Source organism: Anarhichas minor, unplaced genomic scaffold (genome assembly GCF_050575085.1).
Source record: "Anarhichas minor isolate MPS153535 unplaced genomic scaffold, ASM5057508v1 ptg000002l, whole genome shotgun sequence".
NCBI classification, from domain to species: Eukaryota; Metazoa; Chordata; class Actinopteri; order Perciformes; family Anarhichadidae; genus Anarhichas; species Anarhichas minor.
The window spans coordinates 1,678,465-1,694,019 of record NW_027466448.1 but is presented as its reverse complement, the minus strand read 5'-3'; the positions used below and the strand labels follow the sequence as shown (position 1 = coordinate 1,694,019).

Sequence of the window (15,555 nt, the reverse complement as noted above, 5' to 3'; positions counted from 1 at the left end):
TTATGTAAATCTAATGGCTTAGAACACATTAAGGACTTCCGGAGGACCGGCACAACAAATTGTGAATTTACAGAAAAGATTAAATATGACAATTGTTTTGAAAATAAGGAAGACACAGCTTGACCTTTTCCAACAGCCTGCCTGACAGAGAATATGTCAATAACCAAAAAGTTTAACTAAGTTAAATCGAATAGTTGACCCTTTCATACACATTGAAGGCAATTTAATTCCCGTTTCAGAATCATACCAGCTGCCAAAGTATGAAGTACTGTGAAAACCGGCAGGTAAGTATATGGCCTGGAATTATTCATCATTACGTCTTCTTTTTCAGAACTTCCCTGCAGTTTAAAACAATTAAAATGACAGCTAAAAGATCACATATATATATATATATATAAATAAATGATGTCCCATAGAAATCAGATAAAACTGCAGACAAGTGCAACAAGCATTAAATATCAGTTGTATTATCAAAAGATACAAAAAATAAAATGCCGTTTACAAAATGAAAAAACAGTAACTTAGACAGCTCAAAGCTTCTAGGAGGCCTTTAAAACAGACGACATGTCACAGTTTCCTCACAGAAACGGACAAAGTCACAGTAAAGAAATCTATAACAGAGGAATTTTTAAAGATGACGAGTCAGCTTTCGGTGCTCCGCGTGTTCCCCGAATCAGACGTGTACGTGTTGCTCTTCTTGGAGTACTTGAGGGCTCTGAAGGAGACCCTCATCCTCTCCACCGACCTCTCGCTCCTGCAGAGGAACGTGTTCTTCACGTGATCCCTGAAGTCCTCCGAGATGAAGTAGTAGATGAACGGGTCCAGGCAGCTGTTGAGACTTGCCAGACACAGCGTGGAGATGTAGAAGCTGTACAGGGTGTTTTCCACCCCACACAACAGGAGGGTGTAGTGCACCAGCAGCATGATGTTGCTCGGGGTGAAGCACACCAGAAACATCACCAGCACGGTGACGATCAAGACCACGGCCTTTCGCCGCTTCTTGGCGATGGTGGGGTCCGCCATGCTGTTGCGGAGAGCCTTGAGCATGAGCACGTAGGAGATGATGCACACGACGGTGGGAGCGATGAACCCCAGAGTCCCCATCGTCAGGAAGTAGCCCGCCGCCATTTCCTTCTGACTGGGCCTGGTGACGTCGTGGCAGGTGCTGATGTTCAGGTTCGTCACGCGGACCTCTTGGTCGTACAGATAGAGGGGGACGGTGAGGAGCCAGACCACCGCCCACACGGCGATGGAGACGCCGACGGCCACGGCGTTGGCCCTCTGGAGCCGCAAGAGCGGGTGGACCACAGCCCAGTAGCGCTGGACGCTTATGCAGGCGATGAAAGCGATGGAGCAATACATGTTGCCATAGAAAAACGCCACCAGCACTTTGCACAGCCCGTGCCCGTAGGTCCAGTTGTTGCCGTTGAAGTGATACGCGATCTTCAGGGGGACCCAGATGACGAAGAGCAGGTCAGCCAGGGCCAGGTTGACCATGTAGATGGAGGACGGGTGCTTCTTCTTGGTCCTGAAGACGAACACCCAGATGGCGAGGGCGTTGGTGGGCAGCCCCACCACGAACACGATGATGTAGACGATCGGGAGGAAGACGGTTGTGAGGTGGCTGCTCAGGACTTGTTTGTCTAAGGAGCTGACCTCCACCCCGGAGGTGTTCTCTTGACCGCTTATGCCTGCTTGTTGTTCAAAATATGAAACAAAAACATGTGAAAAGCAGAAGTGCAACAGGTTGACAGTACATGCAGGAACGTACTATAAATGTACCTCCAATACCACACTGTGAAAATACTCCACTACAAGTAAAAGTCCTGCATTCAAAACCTCCAAGTATGAAAAGTATAAAGCAGTAAAATGTTCTCTGTCAGTGTTGTACTGTCATATCTGTTGTTTCTGGATAATATTCCTGCTGCATTCATGTGTACATTAACTCCTTTATATCCTGTTGGTTAGTTTAATCTACATCAATGCATCATATTCTATCAGATCATCATATATTTGAAGCGTCTCTGTCCTGTGAGAACCACGTATCTCTAAAAAGAACAAACAGTCTGTTTTCAGCTTTGTGACGATGCATTTTCCAGCTGATCCAAGAGGCTTTTTAAAGAGTTTATTTATCTGAAGGAGGATTTTATCAACACTTAAAGGAACACTTCATCCTTCAGTTTATCACAAACATTCAACATCAACATAAAGGATCACTTCATCCTTCAGTTTATCACAAACATTCAACATCAACATAAAGGAACACTTCATCCTTCAGTTTATCACAAACATTCAATATCAACACATCTGGAGATACGTGGTTTTACCTCCAGTAGCAAGGGAAAGAAGGTCATCTAAGAAGAAAATAAAGCTGTCAGTAAAAAGTACAATATTTACCTCTGAGATGTATAAAATACAATATTTACTACTGACATTTAGTGGAGAAGTATAAAGTTACATAAAATGGAAATACTCAGGTACAAGTACCCCAAATGTGTACTTAAATACAGTACTAGAGTGTGAGCACTTTGATCTGCTCTCTACTTATAATCAGTCCTTTGAGCATCACAACGACCCACTTCACATATAAATAATACTTCATAACTCAGTAACTGAGATCAAACTACTTCTGACTAATCACTGGAGGCCGACACATCAAACCAACATGGCCTTTGTATGTTCGACGCTTGCAGCTCAAAAAATAGAACAACTTTTGGATCCTGACCTTAAAGTTTTAAGACCTTAAATGCATCACAGGTGTAAACAACCTGCGGGAGCTTTTCTTCTTACCTTCCTCTAACACGCAGGTCTGCAGGAACCCCAGCAGGAGGAAGAGCTGAAACCATCGCGTCCTCGCTGCCATGACCGTTCACAGGTAAAGAGCAACCGTGTGTGTGCGGGCGTGGCTGCTTTTAACTACCATCCCGGTCTTCATACAGCGAAGGGGTGTGATGCCTGGTCACGCGTAGCGCCTCAGTATTGATTTTGGAAGTATGACATTGTCTTGTCAGGTGAGTTCACCGGTAAACATCTATGATTGGTTGTCAGATGACATCGGTTTCATATACCAGTAAACAACTTCTGGTGTTTGATTTAAATGACTGTTTTATTTTGCCAATTGTCATTTTATTTTCCTTCTACTTTTACTCCATCTCTGATGAGGTCATTTCCTAGAGATATAATTAAAGCCATAGTTTGACCTACTTATGTTTTCCATCACTTGTGACCTTATGAAGAAAGCAGAACAGAAGCTGCTGTACATGAACATATGCACACAGGTGTGTGGTCCATGTTATGTGATTATATTATATTAAGTGCAATATTGGAGTTTGATCACCGGATGAGTCTTTCAATGTTTGCTTGTCTAAGCTGGTTCAAGTCACCTTTTGTTACATAATAAAGGATTCAAATGTGTTTAATAATAATACCTAAAGCAACCTTTTTGTTTGGTTTTGACTTAATTAAAAGTCAAAATGTAGAAAAGAGCTGAAGTTGTAACTCTTTACATTTACTACAAACCTTCACATTCAATACAGAAAAGAACAGAAATCATTATTTCTCCAAATAATGAAATATTTCATGTTCATAAGTTAGATGGGCTGTGCATGAAACATATATTCTTCTTGTTTCTGTTAATTGAACATCTTTTTGGTTTTGGACATTTTGTCGGACAGAAGAAGACATTTAAAGACGGACTCTCAGGAACATGTGATGGGCAGTTTTTCACGACGATTAATCAGATAATCAAGAAGATAACTGGCAAATGAATCAAGTGGATGAAGAGAAGTAATCTACAGGACAGCCAGTTGTTTTACATTGAAAGATTAAAAAAGTATTTATTCAGTCAGTAGCTCCTTTACACTCTCACATGACTCTCTGCTCAGACCGATATGAACACAGTGAAACAGGAGGTGGAGCTCTGAGTCCCTCAGGTTTCCTTTCATTATCGGTATCGTAGCGCTTCCTGCTGGAGGAGAAAACACAGTAAAACTACAGCCTTACTGTGTATAATACACTTAAAAGTACTTCACGCTTCCAACCAGCAGAGAGCAGCATGAAACAGACCTGTTCATCTTTAAAACACATCACAATCATATGATAACAGATTTATTCAGAGACCAAAAATGGAGAAAAAAATAAAACAAAAACACCACAAAACAGCAAGTTTGCTTCCATTAAATGTAATACTTACAGATTTACTTGCAGCTTATAAGCTCTCATACTTCTACAGTGTAAAAATAAAATGCATTTAAAAGTATCAACTGTTCAGCAGAATTCTAGAAAGCACTTTATCTAATCTCAACTTCCTTCTTCTCAAAAGGCTCTTCTGTCATTGCACACGTGTTGCATGAAACCAAGTTATATCTGTTGGCAGGACATCAGGCGGTTTCTGAAAGAAAAACACACTACAGATTCACTTTGAGCTCTTCGTTTTGCCGTTACTTGGACTTCATAATAAAATATTTCCACCATTTCATACCTTTAAAATCACAGGTAGGAGTCAGTTCATCCTCTCAGACCAGCAGCTTCTTGTATTGGCTGCTGAGGTTCGCTTGGAAAGAGTCCATCTTGGTGACCGGAGCGTTTGTTTTGGAGCTCTCTGCACGGCTGGATTTGAGAATTGTTCTGCTGCTGGATCTGCTCGAGTTAGACGCTGAATGGCCGCTGCCCTCTGTGACCTTCTGACACCTCAGCGCGCTGGACAGCTGTCTCTGGCACTGGGAGGACCCAAAGTAGTAGACCAGAGGATCCAGGAGGCAGTTGAGACTCCCCACGCACAGAAACACCAGATAGGCCGCGTAGGAGCCATCGGGGGCCTCCCGGCTGCTCTTCACTCCCTCGTCGAACTGCATGTAGTGCGCCAGGAGCAGACAGTTCGTGGGCGTAAAACACAGCACGAACATCACCAGCACGGTCAGAACCATCACCGTCGCTCTCGTTCTCCTGCGGGAGCTTCCCGGGAAGCCGCGCGGGACTCTGCTCAGCGACCAGATCACCCGAGCGTAGGACGCCACAGTGACGAGCAGAGGCAGGAAGAAGAGGGCGACGCAGAGGGCGACGAAGTACACCTTGTGGTGCCGGATCAGCTCGTCGGCGCGCTGGACATCGTGGCAGGTGGTGATGTCCAACTCTTTGAGGTGGAAGGTCTGGTCGGAGAGGACGAGGGGCACCGAGCCGGCGAAGGACAGCATCCACATGGCCACGCAGGCTATGTTAGCGTTGCGGGGCCTTCTCCAAGCCAGGGAGTCGATTGGGTAGACCACGGCGAGGAGCCGGTCCACGCTGATGCAAGCAATGAGGAGGACAGAGCAGTACATGTTCCAGTAGAACGCCGCGGTGACCACACGGCACATGAACGGCCCGAATATCCAGTTGTTGCCACCGAAGTGGTAGGAGATCTTGAAGGGGAGCAGCGAGGCGAAGAGCAGGTCGGCGGAGGCCAGGTTCAGCATGTAGATGGCCGCCGCCTTCTTGGGCCGGATCCTTCGAGTAAAGGCCACAACCGCGCAGAGGTTGACGGGCACGCTGACGAGGCAGACCAGCGCGTAGAAGGAAGGGATGAGGACGGTGGACACCGGGCCCTTTAGAAACTGCAGAGCCTCCTCGGAGATTTCCGGCCGGACGGAGACGGTCGTGTTACGCTGCCGGCTACTTCTAGAGCGGTTCGATTCGGCAACGTTGTCTTCTGCAAAAATGTCACTCAGATCCAACGGTTCATCTGTGACTGAACGGTCGAAGAAGGCGAAGGTCCTCCCCCTTGCACTGACTGGAGAGAGAAAGACATGCGTCAGGGTTTAACGGGTGTTTTATTCATATTTAAATTATAGAGATGAAACAACAGAAAAACAATGGTAAACTGATACTTTTGAGAATCAATTCATCTCTAAAGTTTGTGTTTGTTTTTATCAATAATGTCAATACTTTACTGGTTCCAGATTCCAATCTTCTATCATATTGAATTTAATATCTTATCTGAAATGATGCTGATTTATTGACCAAATAATTAATTGAGAAAATTATCAGCAGCTTAATCGACAATGAAAGTAATTGGTTTAGGAGTTGCAACCATAAATCAATTAGACGAGAGACACAAAAAATAAGTTTTTTTTTTTTTTTTAAGCAAAAATGTTGAAAAAAAGAAACATATTCGGTGGTTTCAGGTTTTCTCTGTATTATGTTGTAAACTAAACATCTTTGGGTTCTGGACTATTTGGTTGAACAAAACAAGACATTTGATGACGTCACTTTGGCTCTGTGGCATTTTTTCACTTTTTTTTCCACAAACTTTTAAAATGTAATTATTCTGGTTAATCTCTCTTATGTTATACTTTATTACAGGGCTGCAACTAACAGTTATTGTTTAGAATCAATTGTTTCCCAAAGCTCAAGGTGACGTCATCAAATGTCTAGTTTTGTCTGACCAAACGCCCAAAACTCAATTTAACAATTTCAAATCTACTTTCATTAGAAAACGAAGGAAAGCTAAATCTTCACGTCAGCAGCTGAAACCAGAGACAGTTTGACATAGTTTCACTATTTCTGCTTGAAGAAAATGACAAACAATTTATTCATCATCAGAATGACTAATATTCTTTTGATAGAAAGTCGATTAATCAACTAACCGTTTCACCTCCATAGTATTTACAGTAAATCATATCAAATCATACATTTTCTGCCAAATTGTACCAAGTTTGCAGTAAGAAAGGTCTTAAATCCTGATCAACACGTTGCTTTAAATGAATAAGCTTCAGGTCATCTCACCGTTATTGGCTGCAGCCGAGGCAGCACGCGCGCACACCAGCACCAGCAGCAAAGTTTTTGGACACATTGAAAACATGTTGCCAAAAAACAGGAGAAATAATATTGAATGTCGATTATCCTCGTGTAGGTCTTCGTTCCCCGTGTTTGTCGAGACTCCTCCGTGTCGTTTCTGCTGCTCTTCTTCAGCAGCGTGTTTTGTTTCCACCCACCGCTGTCCGGTGGCTCCGGAACGCCCCGGTCCACTAATCAACTACAGCCCGCGCGCAGAGACACATTCCGATCATCTGATGTCACCTTTCCTGTCACACAGCAGCCAAGACAGTAATGTGAGAATGAACCAGAACAAAAAACTGATCCTTTCATGCCATCTGAGGTCATCTTTCCTCTGATGTGAATCTAATAGTGCTGACAAATAATGTGAATTATTATGTTATATTATGGAAAGTAGCGTAACCAGAAATATGGAATTACTTGTTTTCATTCTTTCATTTAGTCTTTCATCACTTTAGTCTGAAAGTGCAAAGTAACTTTTCTGTCTGAGATTGTATTAAACGTTATTAAACACGAAATAAAGTCAATATTTATTTACTATTATATATACATTTTTTTCAAATCAACAGCTACAGAGTGCAACATCAACGTTTCTGTTCAAGGTTTTTTTCAAACGTGATTAAACACAAACTCAAGTAAATAAGTAAAGATTTATTTACAATTATGTATCTTTTTTTCAAAACAAAAGTTACAAAGTTCTTCATAATAAAAGCATCGAACACAAAAGCAACAAAACGGAAATAACATCAACAACAAAAGCAAAACATCAGTTCAGAAAGCAAAAAAAGTAAGTTTTGAATTGTTTTATTATTATTTTATTTGGACGATCTAAACTAAACTAATCCATTCAGATCTCATTTACTTTTGCTTTATTCCTGGATTATATTATTTGATCCCATAAACTCTCAACAACTGAGCCAAGATAGCCAAATGTGGTGTTTTTTAACTTCAGACGACATCAGATACATAAAAGAGAGCTGTCCATGATTTAGTTTATTCTAAATCATCTTTTGAAAACTAATGTCTTATTTTTTCTCTTGCATTCGCTGAACCTCCCCTGAAACTCTCCCCCACCTCATTATCTGGATCATCAAAAGTTTCCTGTAGTGTCAAATAAGTCAGCGAGGTGTTAGAAGTGTGCTTATCTGCACCAGTGACCTTCGTGTGAGTGTTTAAAGTGATGCTCTGCTGTAACTAAAGCTGAACCGTCGTTAAACTCACATACATGATAAACAGTGAACAGAGAGCTCACAGCAAGATACAACATGTGCATTTTATAGATCTGTTTGTTTGTGGTGTAACTGTAAATGCTGTTTCTGAATACAAGTTGAAGTGGAGCTTGAATATTTTTGTTGGATATAAAAACATCCACCAACGCACTTTCACAGGATGGAGGAGAACAGATGTGTCTATTACGTGAATCCCTGGAGATGCTAAAGTGCTTCCTGCAGCGGTCAGATACATCATCTCAGATAAACACTCAATTATTAAAGAGTCTTTAGAAAAGATTTTAATTGTGGATGATGAAAAGCACCTTGATTGACCCTTTGCACTGAGTTTGGAAGTTATATTTTGAGTTATATCATGATGAGGTCGGGATAGGACACCCGCTAGATGTCCCGTCTTTTTCCTTTTTTGTCTCTGTTCATTTCTGTGTTTACTTATTTCTGTAAACTACACGTTCAGACTCTCTTTCCAGCAGACAACATGACATGTATTTACTTTTCTAGCGCATGGAAAGTTCCCAACGAACAAGCTGAAGTTTACCTTCATGTGTGGTTTGTATTTATAAAGACGGAGGATACAAGACAGAGAACGTGTGTTTGATAGACAGAAAGAAAAAAGAAGTGTGCTGGTTACTTTCTCTGAGGAGAAAGATGTCTGACTCATTCATGGAGCTTTGTATCCACCGGGACTCTGTATCTGAGCTCACAGACAGACAGACTAAAACCATTTCCTCTCAGAAATATTTGTCACAATGATCTGTTTCTTATCTTTGAATCACTTTTGTTCTGCTCATTATTTAAACTAAACCACATGCTGGTGTAATGTGCGTTTCTTAAAGGATATATGCTTCCTCACTTTGTTGAGTTACAGTGATTCTATTCTTATATGTGTCTGTTAAACATGAAGCAGAGTGCCAAAAGACAGAGCTTATCTCAGGATAAAGACGGGGAACTGCTGGCCTGGCTCTGCTTAAATGCAGAAAATCAAATCTGCCTACCAGCGTCTCTAAAGCTCACTCATTACACACACATTACATCCTTCCTGGAGTCCTGTCCTCAGCGCGAGGATGCCGGGACACTGAGTGAAGACACGAGGAAGTCTCTGCCCTCGGTCAAGAAATAGTCGGACACATAAACCACACAAACAGCAACTCGCTGTTTTCATACTTTTTGTGTGGGTAGTGAGCGTTAGAGTTCCTGGGTGGCGGATGTTGTTCCCTTTGAACAGAACCAGGCTAGCTGTTTCCCCCTGTTTTCAGTCTTTATGCTAAGCTAAGCTAACCAACTGCTGGCTGTAGCTTCATATTTAACCTACAAACATGAGAGCGGTACCACTCTTCTCATCTGACTCGGCATGAAATAAGCACATTTCCCAAAACTACTTTTTTAAACCTTTTGTTTTTTTCTCCACTTGGGGGGAAGCAGAAACAAGCTGCGAACTCAAACTTAAGTTATAACGGTAAACCTGTTTGCAAACAGTTGTTTATTTACACATCCAGTAGTTATCGAGCAACGTTATCATTCATTTGGAGTCGTGTTTCTGGTCCAATACTCTCTCTCTTTTAGCTCTGTTTTTGGTCTCCACCAACTCCCTCAGGAAATATCTGTTCCTTTAGCTGCTAAATGCTCCTCTATTTTCACCAGCTCGTTGCTAACTTTGCCTTTCATGTGTTTGCTGCTGGACAGGAAGCGTGCTCTGGGTTTATCAGAGCCTTTTGAGAGAACCAAAACACTAAAGTTGGGGACCATAAAACCAAAACAAAAGCAGAAAGACACCATAAAGCTCCACAGAGCTCCTGCAGAATGATGATGATCTTTTGATATTAATGTAGAAATATTGATCACTTCCGCTTTAAATTCTCTCATGAGAAAAAGTGCAGCTGGACATGTCCACTTCAGAGGTTATGTTGTTCCTGCAGCGCGCTGAGTTTGGGTGTTTCTAAGCTAACATAAGTTCATTCCTGCTCACAGGAGGAGGCAGGATGCAGACTGTGGGAGATTAGGTCCACAAATGAGGCAGTGGCACAGTTCCAGGCCAGTTTGATTGCTGTTGTTTTCTTTATCCTCTGTAGCACATTTCATCGTTCTCTGGGTCATTGTCAGCGTGGATTTAACAATAGGACGTTAAAGCGTTGGGAAAAAGGATAAAAACAAGTTGTGTTCTCAGTCAAAGTTTAAAAGCTGATGAACATCCCGAAATCCACATAAATGTCCTGTTTCCTCTGTTTGAATTCATTCTTTAGAAGACAAGAAGACACAAAGGTATACAGACAGACCCTAACCCTAACCTTTATCTATACGTCTCCCACACGCTTCAGCCAACGTAGTCTGCTGAAGACTTCCTCCCCTGTTTGTAAGGGTGGGTGATTTGCTGGCATCAACGATGTGTATTTCATTTAAGTGATACTTCAGACTCGAAGTACTCCGGTGATAAGAAAATTTGCCTTTGCAGTGGATACAAATAACTTTGGTTCTATGAACTCCGCCATCTGGAAGAGATTTTAATGAAAATGTCCATGTAAGAGTTCCCGATTCATGTGAGCGCTGCAGCAGTCTTATGCTGCGTTCACACCAAACGCGGCGCAAATTATTCGTGCGAGTAGATTACATATAAAGTCTATGCACAGACGCGATGAGACTGGAGTGATGCAAATTTGTGATGGCGCGGCGCGATTGACGCAAATTCGCGTCAAACGGCAAATCGCCCCAAACGCGTGAGTCAAAATTTTTCAGCTTCCCTTTTTGTCGGTTTATTGCCGTTACATCACAGCCAAATCAGTTTATTTTGTGTTGATACAGCTGTAGTAAACAGCGACGTGTGGCTTGCTAGACACAGTGAATACAGCTCGATAAAATCCACGGAGCTCCTCTGGACAATGTTATGAACCCAGACATGGGTTCTGCTTTGACAAGTTGTGGCAATAACACGAACACATACCAAGAATGTTGATTTATCAGCTTTAAATTATATGCAATGAAATGTAAACGCGTAAAGCCTGTCCCTTTGACTGACTTAGCTACCATTTCCCCTCAAATACAGATGTGAGGCTATGATGTATTTCAGTGCGTGAAAATATGAAAGTATTGGCATTAATGAATAAAATACTGTCACAGGCAATATGACGGCGTTTAGTTTGCCGTGATATCTGGGACTTCCACAACACGTACTAAGCAGAAATATAGGTTAGTTGAACGGCTTTCAGGGCGATAAGCCACGCCCCCTCTCCGGCGCGTCCAGCGCGATTCACGCAAATTAACACAAATAGTCCCCGGCGAGACCGGCGGCGCAAATGACGTGAATACGCAATTAATCTCATTGTTATGCGCAAAGTTCAATAATGAATTCAAAAGCAGTGTATTGCGCACTTTTATTTTAAAAGTACTGCTATATTAACAACAGTGCAATAACATTTTGTTTGCAAACACTTTAAACAATTAAGGTTATTTTTAACAGCAGTATTCCCTTTACACAGAAGCAGTTAAAATACAGTTATAATGATTCTGATAATAGATATTCAGCCCGTGTTCACAAGACATAGAGGGTAATAAGAAGCTGTACATGGAGGGACTTAGGACCCAGGGGAATGTAGGTGAAGGAAACCGGAAGAGAAGGAAGAGACACCACACAAACAGCTGTTCACCGCTCGCTGCCCAGTTCTTGTGTTAAAAATGTCCGCTTAATAAAAAAAAAAAAATAAATTAAAAACTGCGTCAATGCGCGATAATATAATTGTCGGCGTTAATTAATGAATGCGTTAACGCGTTATTATCGCGTTAACTTGCCCAGCACTAATATATATATATATATATATATATATATATAAATTATGTCCCATATAAATCAGATAGAACTGCAGACGAGTGCAACAAGCATTAAATATCAGTTGTATTATCAAAAGATAAAAAAAATTAAACCCCATTTACAAAATAAAATAACAGTAACTTAGACAGCTCAAAGCTTCTAGGAGGCCTTTAAAGCAGATGACATGTCACAGTTTCCTCACAGAAACGGACAAAGTCACAGTAAAGAAATCCATAACAGAGGAGTTTTTAAAGATGACGAGTCAGCTTTCGGTACTCTGCCTGTACCCCGAATCAGACGTGGACGTGTTCTTCTTGGAGTACTCGAGGGTGCTGGAGACTTTCATCCTCTCCACCGTCCTCTCGCTCCTGCAGAGGAACGTGTTCTTCACGTGATCCCTGAAGTCCTTCGAGATGAAGTAGTAGATGAACGGGTCCAGGCAGCTGTTGAGACTTGCCAGACACAGCGTGGAGATGTAGAAGCCGTACAGGTTGTTTTCCGCCCCACACAACAGGAGGGTGTAGTGCACCAGCAGCATGATGTTGCTCGGGGTGAAGCACACCAGAAACATCACCAGCACGGTGACGATCAAGACCACGGCCTTTGACCGCTTCTTGGCGATGGCGGGGTCCGCCATGCTGTTGCGGAGAGCCTTGAGCATGAGCACGTAGGAGATGATGCACACGACGGTGGGAGCGATGAACCCCAGAGTCCCCATCGTCAGGAAGTAGCCCGCCGCCATTTCCTTCTGACTGGTATTGGTGACGTCGTGGCAGGTGCTGATGTTCAGGTTCGTCACGTAGACCTCTTGGTCGTACAGGTAGAGGGGGATGGTGAGAAGCCAGACCACTGCCCACACGGTGATGGAGATGCCGACGGCCACGGCGTTGGTCCTCTGGTGCCGCGAGAGCGGGTGGACCACAGCCCAGTAGCGCTGGACGCTTATGCAGGCGATGAAGGCGATGGAGCAATACATGTTGCCATAGAAAAAAGCCACCAGCACTTTGCACAGCCCGTGCCCGTAGGTCCAGTTGTTGCCGTTGAAGTGATACGCGATCTTCAGGGGGACCCAGATGACGAAGAGCAGGTCGGCCAGGGCCAGGTTGACCATGTAGATGGAGGACGGGTGCTTCTTCTTGGTCCTGAAGACGAACACCCAGATGGCGAGGGCGTTGGTGGGCAGCCCCACCACGAACACGATGATGTAGACGATCGGGAGGAAGACGGTTGTGAGGTAGCTGCTCAGGACTTGTTTGTCTCCGGCGCTGATGTTCACCCCGTCTCCGTTCGGTGTACCGCCCATGCCTGCTTGTTGTTCAAAATATGAAACGAAAACATGTAAAAAGCAGAAGTGCAACAGGTTGACAGTACATGCAGGAACGTACTATAAATGTACCTCCAATACCACACTGTGAAAATACTCCACTACAAGTAAAAGTCCTGCATTCAAAACCTCCAAGTGTAAAAGTATAAAGCAGTAAAATGTTCTCTGTCAGTGTTTTACTGTCATATCTGTTGTTTATGGATTAATATTCCTGCTGCATTAATGTGTATGTTGCATGTTAACTCCTTTATATCCTGTTGGTTAGTTTAATCTACATCAATGCATCATATTCTATTAGATCATCATGTTTGTAGCGTCTCTGTCCTGTGAGAACCACGTATCTCTAAAAAGAACAAACAGCCTGTTTTCAGCTTTGTGACGATGCATTTTCCAGCTGATCCAAGAGGCTTTTTAAAGAGTTTATTTATCTGAAGGAGGATTTTATCAACACTTAAAGGAACACTTCATCCTTCAGTTTATCACAAACATTCAACATCTACACATAAAGGAACACTTCATCCTTCAGTTTATCACAAACATTCAACATCAACACATAAAGGAACACTTCATCCTTCAGTTCATCACAAACATTCAACATCAACACATAAAGGAACACTTCATCCTTCAGTTCATCACAAACATTCAACATCAACACATAAAGGAACACTTCATCCTTCAGTTTATCACAAACATTCAACATCAACACATAAAGGAACACTTCATCCTTCAGTTCATCACAAACATTCAACATCAACACATAAAGGAACACTTCATCCTTCAGTTTATCACAAACATTCAACATCTACACATAAAGGATCACTTCATCCTTCAGTTTATCACAAACATTCAACATCAACACATAAAGGAACACTTCATCCTTCAGTTTATCACAAACATTCAACATCTACACATAAAGGATCACTTCATCCTTCAGTTTATCACAAACATTCAACATCAACACATAAAGGAACACTTCATCCTTCAGTTTATCACAAACATTCAACATCAACACATAAAGGAACACTTCATCCTTCAGTTTATCACAAACATTCAACATCTACACATCTGGAGAAACGTGGTTTTACCTCCAGTGGCTTGTGAAAGAAGGTCATCTAAGAAGAAAATAAAGCTGTCAGTAAAAAGTACAATATTTACCTTTGAGATGTATAAAGTACAATATTTACCACTGAGATTTAGTGGAGAAGTATGAAGTTGCATAAAATGGAAATAGTCAGGTACAAGTACCCCAATTTTATACTTAAATACAGTACTTGAGTGTGAGCACTCACACTGCTCTCTACTTATAATTAGACCTTGGCTTTGAGCATCACAACGACCCACTTCACATATAAATAATACTTCATAACTCAGTAACTGAGATCAAACTACTTCTGACTAATCACTGGAGGCCGACACATCAAACCAACATGGCCTTTGTATGTTCGACGCTTGCAGCTCAGAAAATAGAACAACTTTTGGTTCCAGTTGTAAGACGTTAAACACACCAGAGGTGTAAACAACCTGCAGGTTATTGACCAAACACTTCATTGACAAAATTGTGTTTTGTTTTTTTTAAGCAAAAATGGTGAAAAAAAGACAAATATTCGGTGGTTTCAGGTTTTCTCTGTATTATGTTGTAAACTAAACATCTTTGGGTTCTGGACTATTTGATTGAACAAAACAAGACATTTGATGACGTCACATTGGCTCTGTGGCATTTTTTCCACAAACATTTAAAATGTAATTATTCTGGTTAATCTCTCTTATGTTATACTTTATTACAGGGCTGCAACTAACAGTGATTGTTTAGAATCAATTGTTTCCCAAAGCTCAAGGTGACGTCATCAAATGTCTAGTTTTGTCTGACCAAACGCCCAAAACTCAATTTAACAATTTCGAATCTACTTTCATTAGAAAACGAAGGAAAGCTAAATCTTCACGTCAGCAGCTGAAACCAGAGACAGTTTGACATAGTTTCACTATTTCTGCTTGAAGAAAATGACAAACAATTTATTCATCATCAGAATGACTAATATTCTTTTGATAGAAAGTCGATTAATCAACTAACCGTTTCACCTCCATAGTATTTACAGTAAATCATATCAAATCATACATTTTCTGCCAAATTGTACCAAGTTTGCAGTAAGAAAGGTCTTAAATCCTGATCAACACGTTGCTTTAAATGAATAAGCTTCAGGTCATCTCACCGTTATTGGCTGCAGCCGAGGCAGCACGCGCGCACACCAGCACCAGCAGCAAAGTTTTTGGACACATTGAAAACATGTTGCCAAAAAACAGGAGAAATAATATTGAATGTCGATTATCCTCGTGTAGGTCTTCGTTCCCCGTGTTTGTCGAGACTCCTCCGTGTCGTTTCTGCTGCTCTTCTT

The 15,555-nt window shown here is 41.9% G+C and overlaps 3 protein-coding genes across 4 annotated transcripts; all 3 read right to left on the bottom strand.

The window, feature by feature from the left end:
- Positions 1-642: 642 nt before the first annotated feature.
- On the bottom strand, positions 643-2,863 carry LOC142954388 (proteinase-activated receptor 2-like). 2 transcript variants are annotated; one of them, XM_076095393.1, is made up of 2 exons: positions 2,779-2,863; positions 643-1,694 (listed from the first exon to the last, which is right to left on the bottom strand). In XM_076095393.1, exons 1-2 carry the CDS (start codon positions 2,861-2,863, stop codon positions 643-645), a joined length of 1,137 nt encoding a protein of 378 aa, XP_075951508.1. The 2 variants fall into 2 exon arrangements, with proteins under 2 accessions (XP_075951508.1, XP_075951591.1); XM_076095476.1 differs by having other exon boundaries at positions 2,791-2,863.
- Positions 2,864-3,752: 889 nt separating this feature from the next.
- On the bottom strand, positions 3,753-6,838 carry LOC142954277 (proteinase-activated receptor 1-like). Its single transcript, XM_076095281.1, has 2 exons — positions 6,763-6,838; positions 3,753-5,767 (listed from the first exon to the last, which is right to left on the bottom strand). Exons 1-2 carry the CDS (start codon positions 6,836-6,838, stop codon positions 4,515-4,517), a joined length of 1,329 nt encoding a protein of 442 aa, XP_075951396.1. The 3' UTR covers positions 3,753-4,514.
- Positions 6,839-11,975: 5,137 nt separating this feature from the next.
- On the bottom strand, positions 11,976-13,144 carry LOC142954120 (proteinase-activated receptor 2-like). The gene has a single exon (XM_076095269.1). The coding sequence runs from the start codon at positions 13,142-13,144 to the stop codon at positions 12,104-12,106; it is 1,041 nt and encodes a 346-aa protein (XP_075951384.1). The 3' UTR covers positions 11,976-12,103.
- Between the last annotated feature and the right edge of the window lie 2,411 nt (positions 13,145-15,555).

Coding starts and splice junctions, on each gene's coding strand:
- LOC142954277 (XM_076095281.1), bottom strand. CDS start 6,838: ATGTTTTCAATGTGTCCAAAAACTTTGCTGCTGGTGCTGGTGTGCGCG. Junction 5,768..6,762: donor CTCGGCTGCAGCCAATAACG/GTGAGATGACCT, acceptor TTCTCTCTCCAG/TCAGTGCAAGGGGGAGGACC.
- LOC142954388 (XM_076095393.1), bottom strand. CDS start 2,863: ATGGCAGCGAGGACGCGATGGTTTCAGCTCTTCCTCCTGCTGGGGTTC. Junction 1,695..2,778: donor AGAGGAAGGTAAGAAGAAAA/GCTCCCGCAGGT, acceptor TTGAACAACAAG/CAGGCATAAGCGGTCAAGAG.
- LOC142954120 (XM_076095269.1), bottom strand. CDS start 13,144: ATGGGCGGTACACCGAACGGAGACGGGGTGAACATCAGCGCCGGAGAC.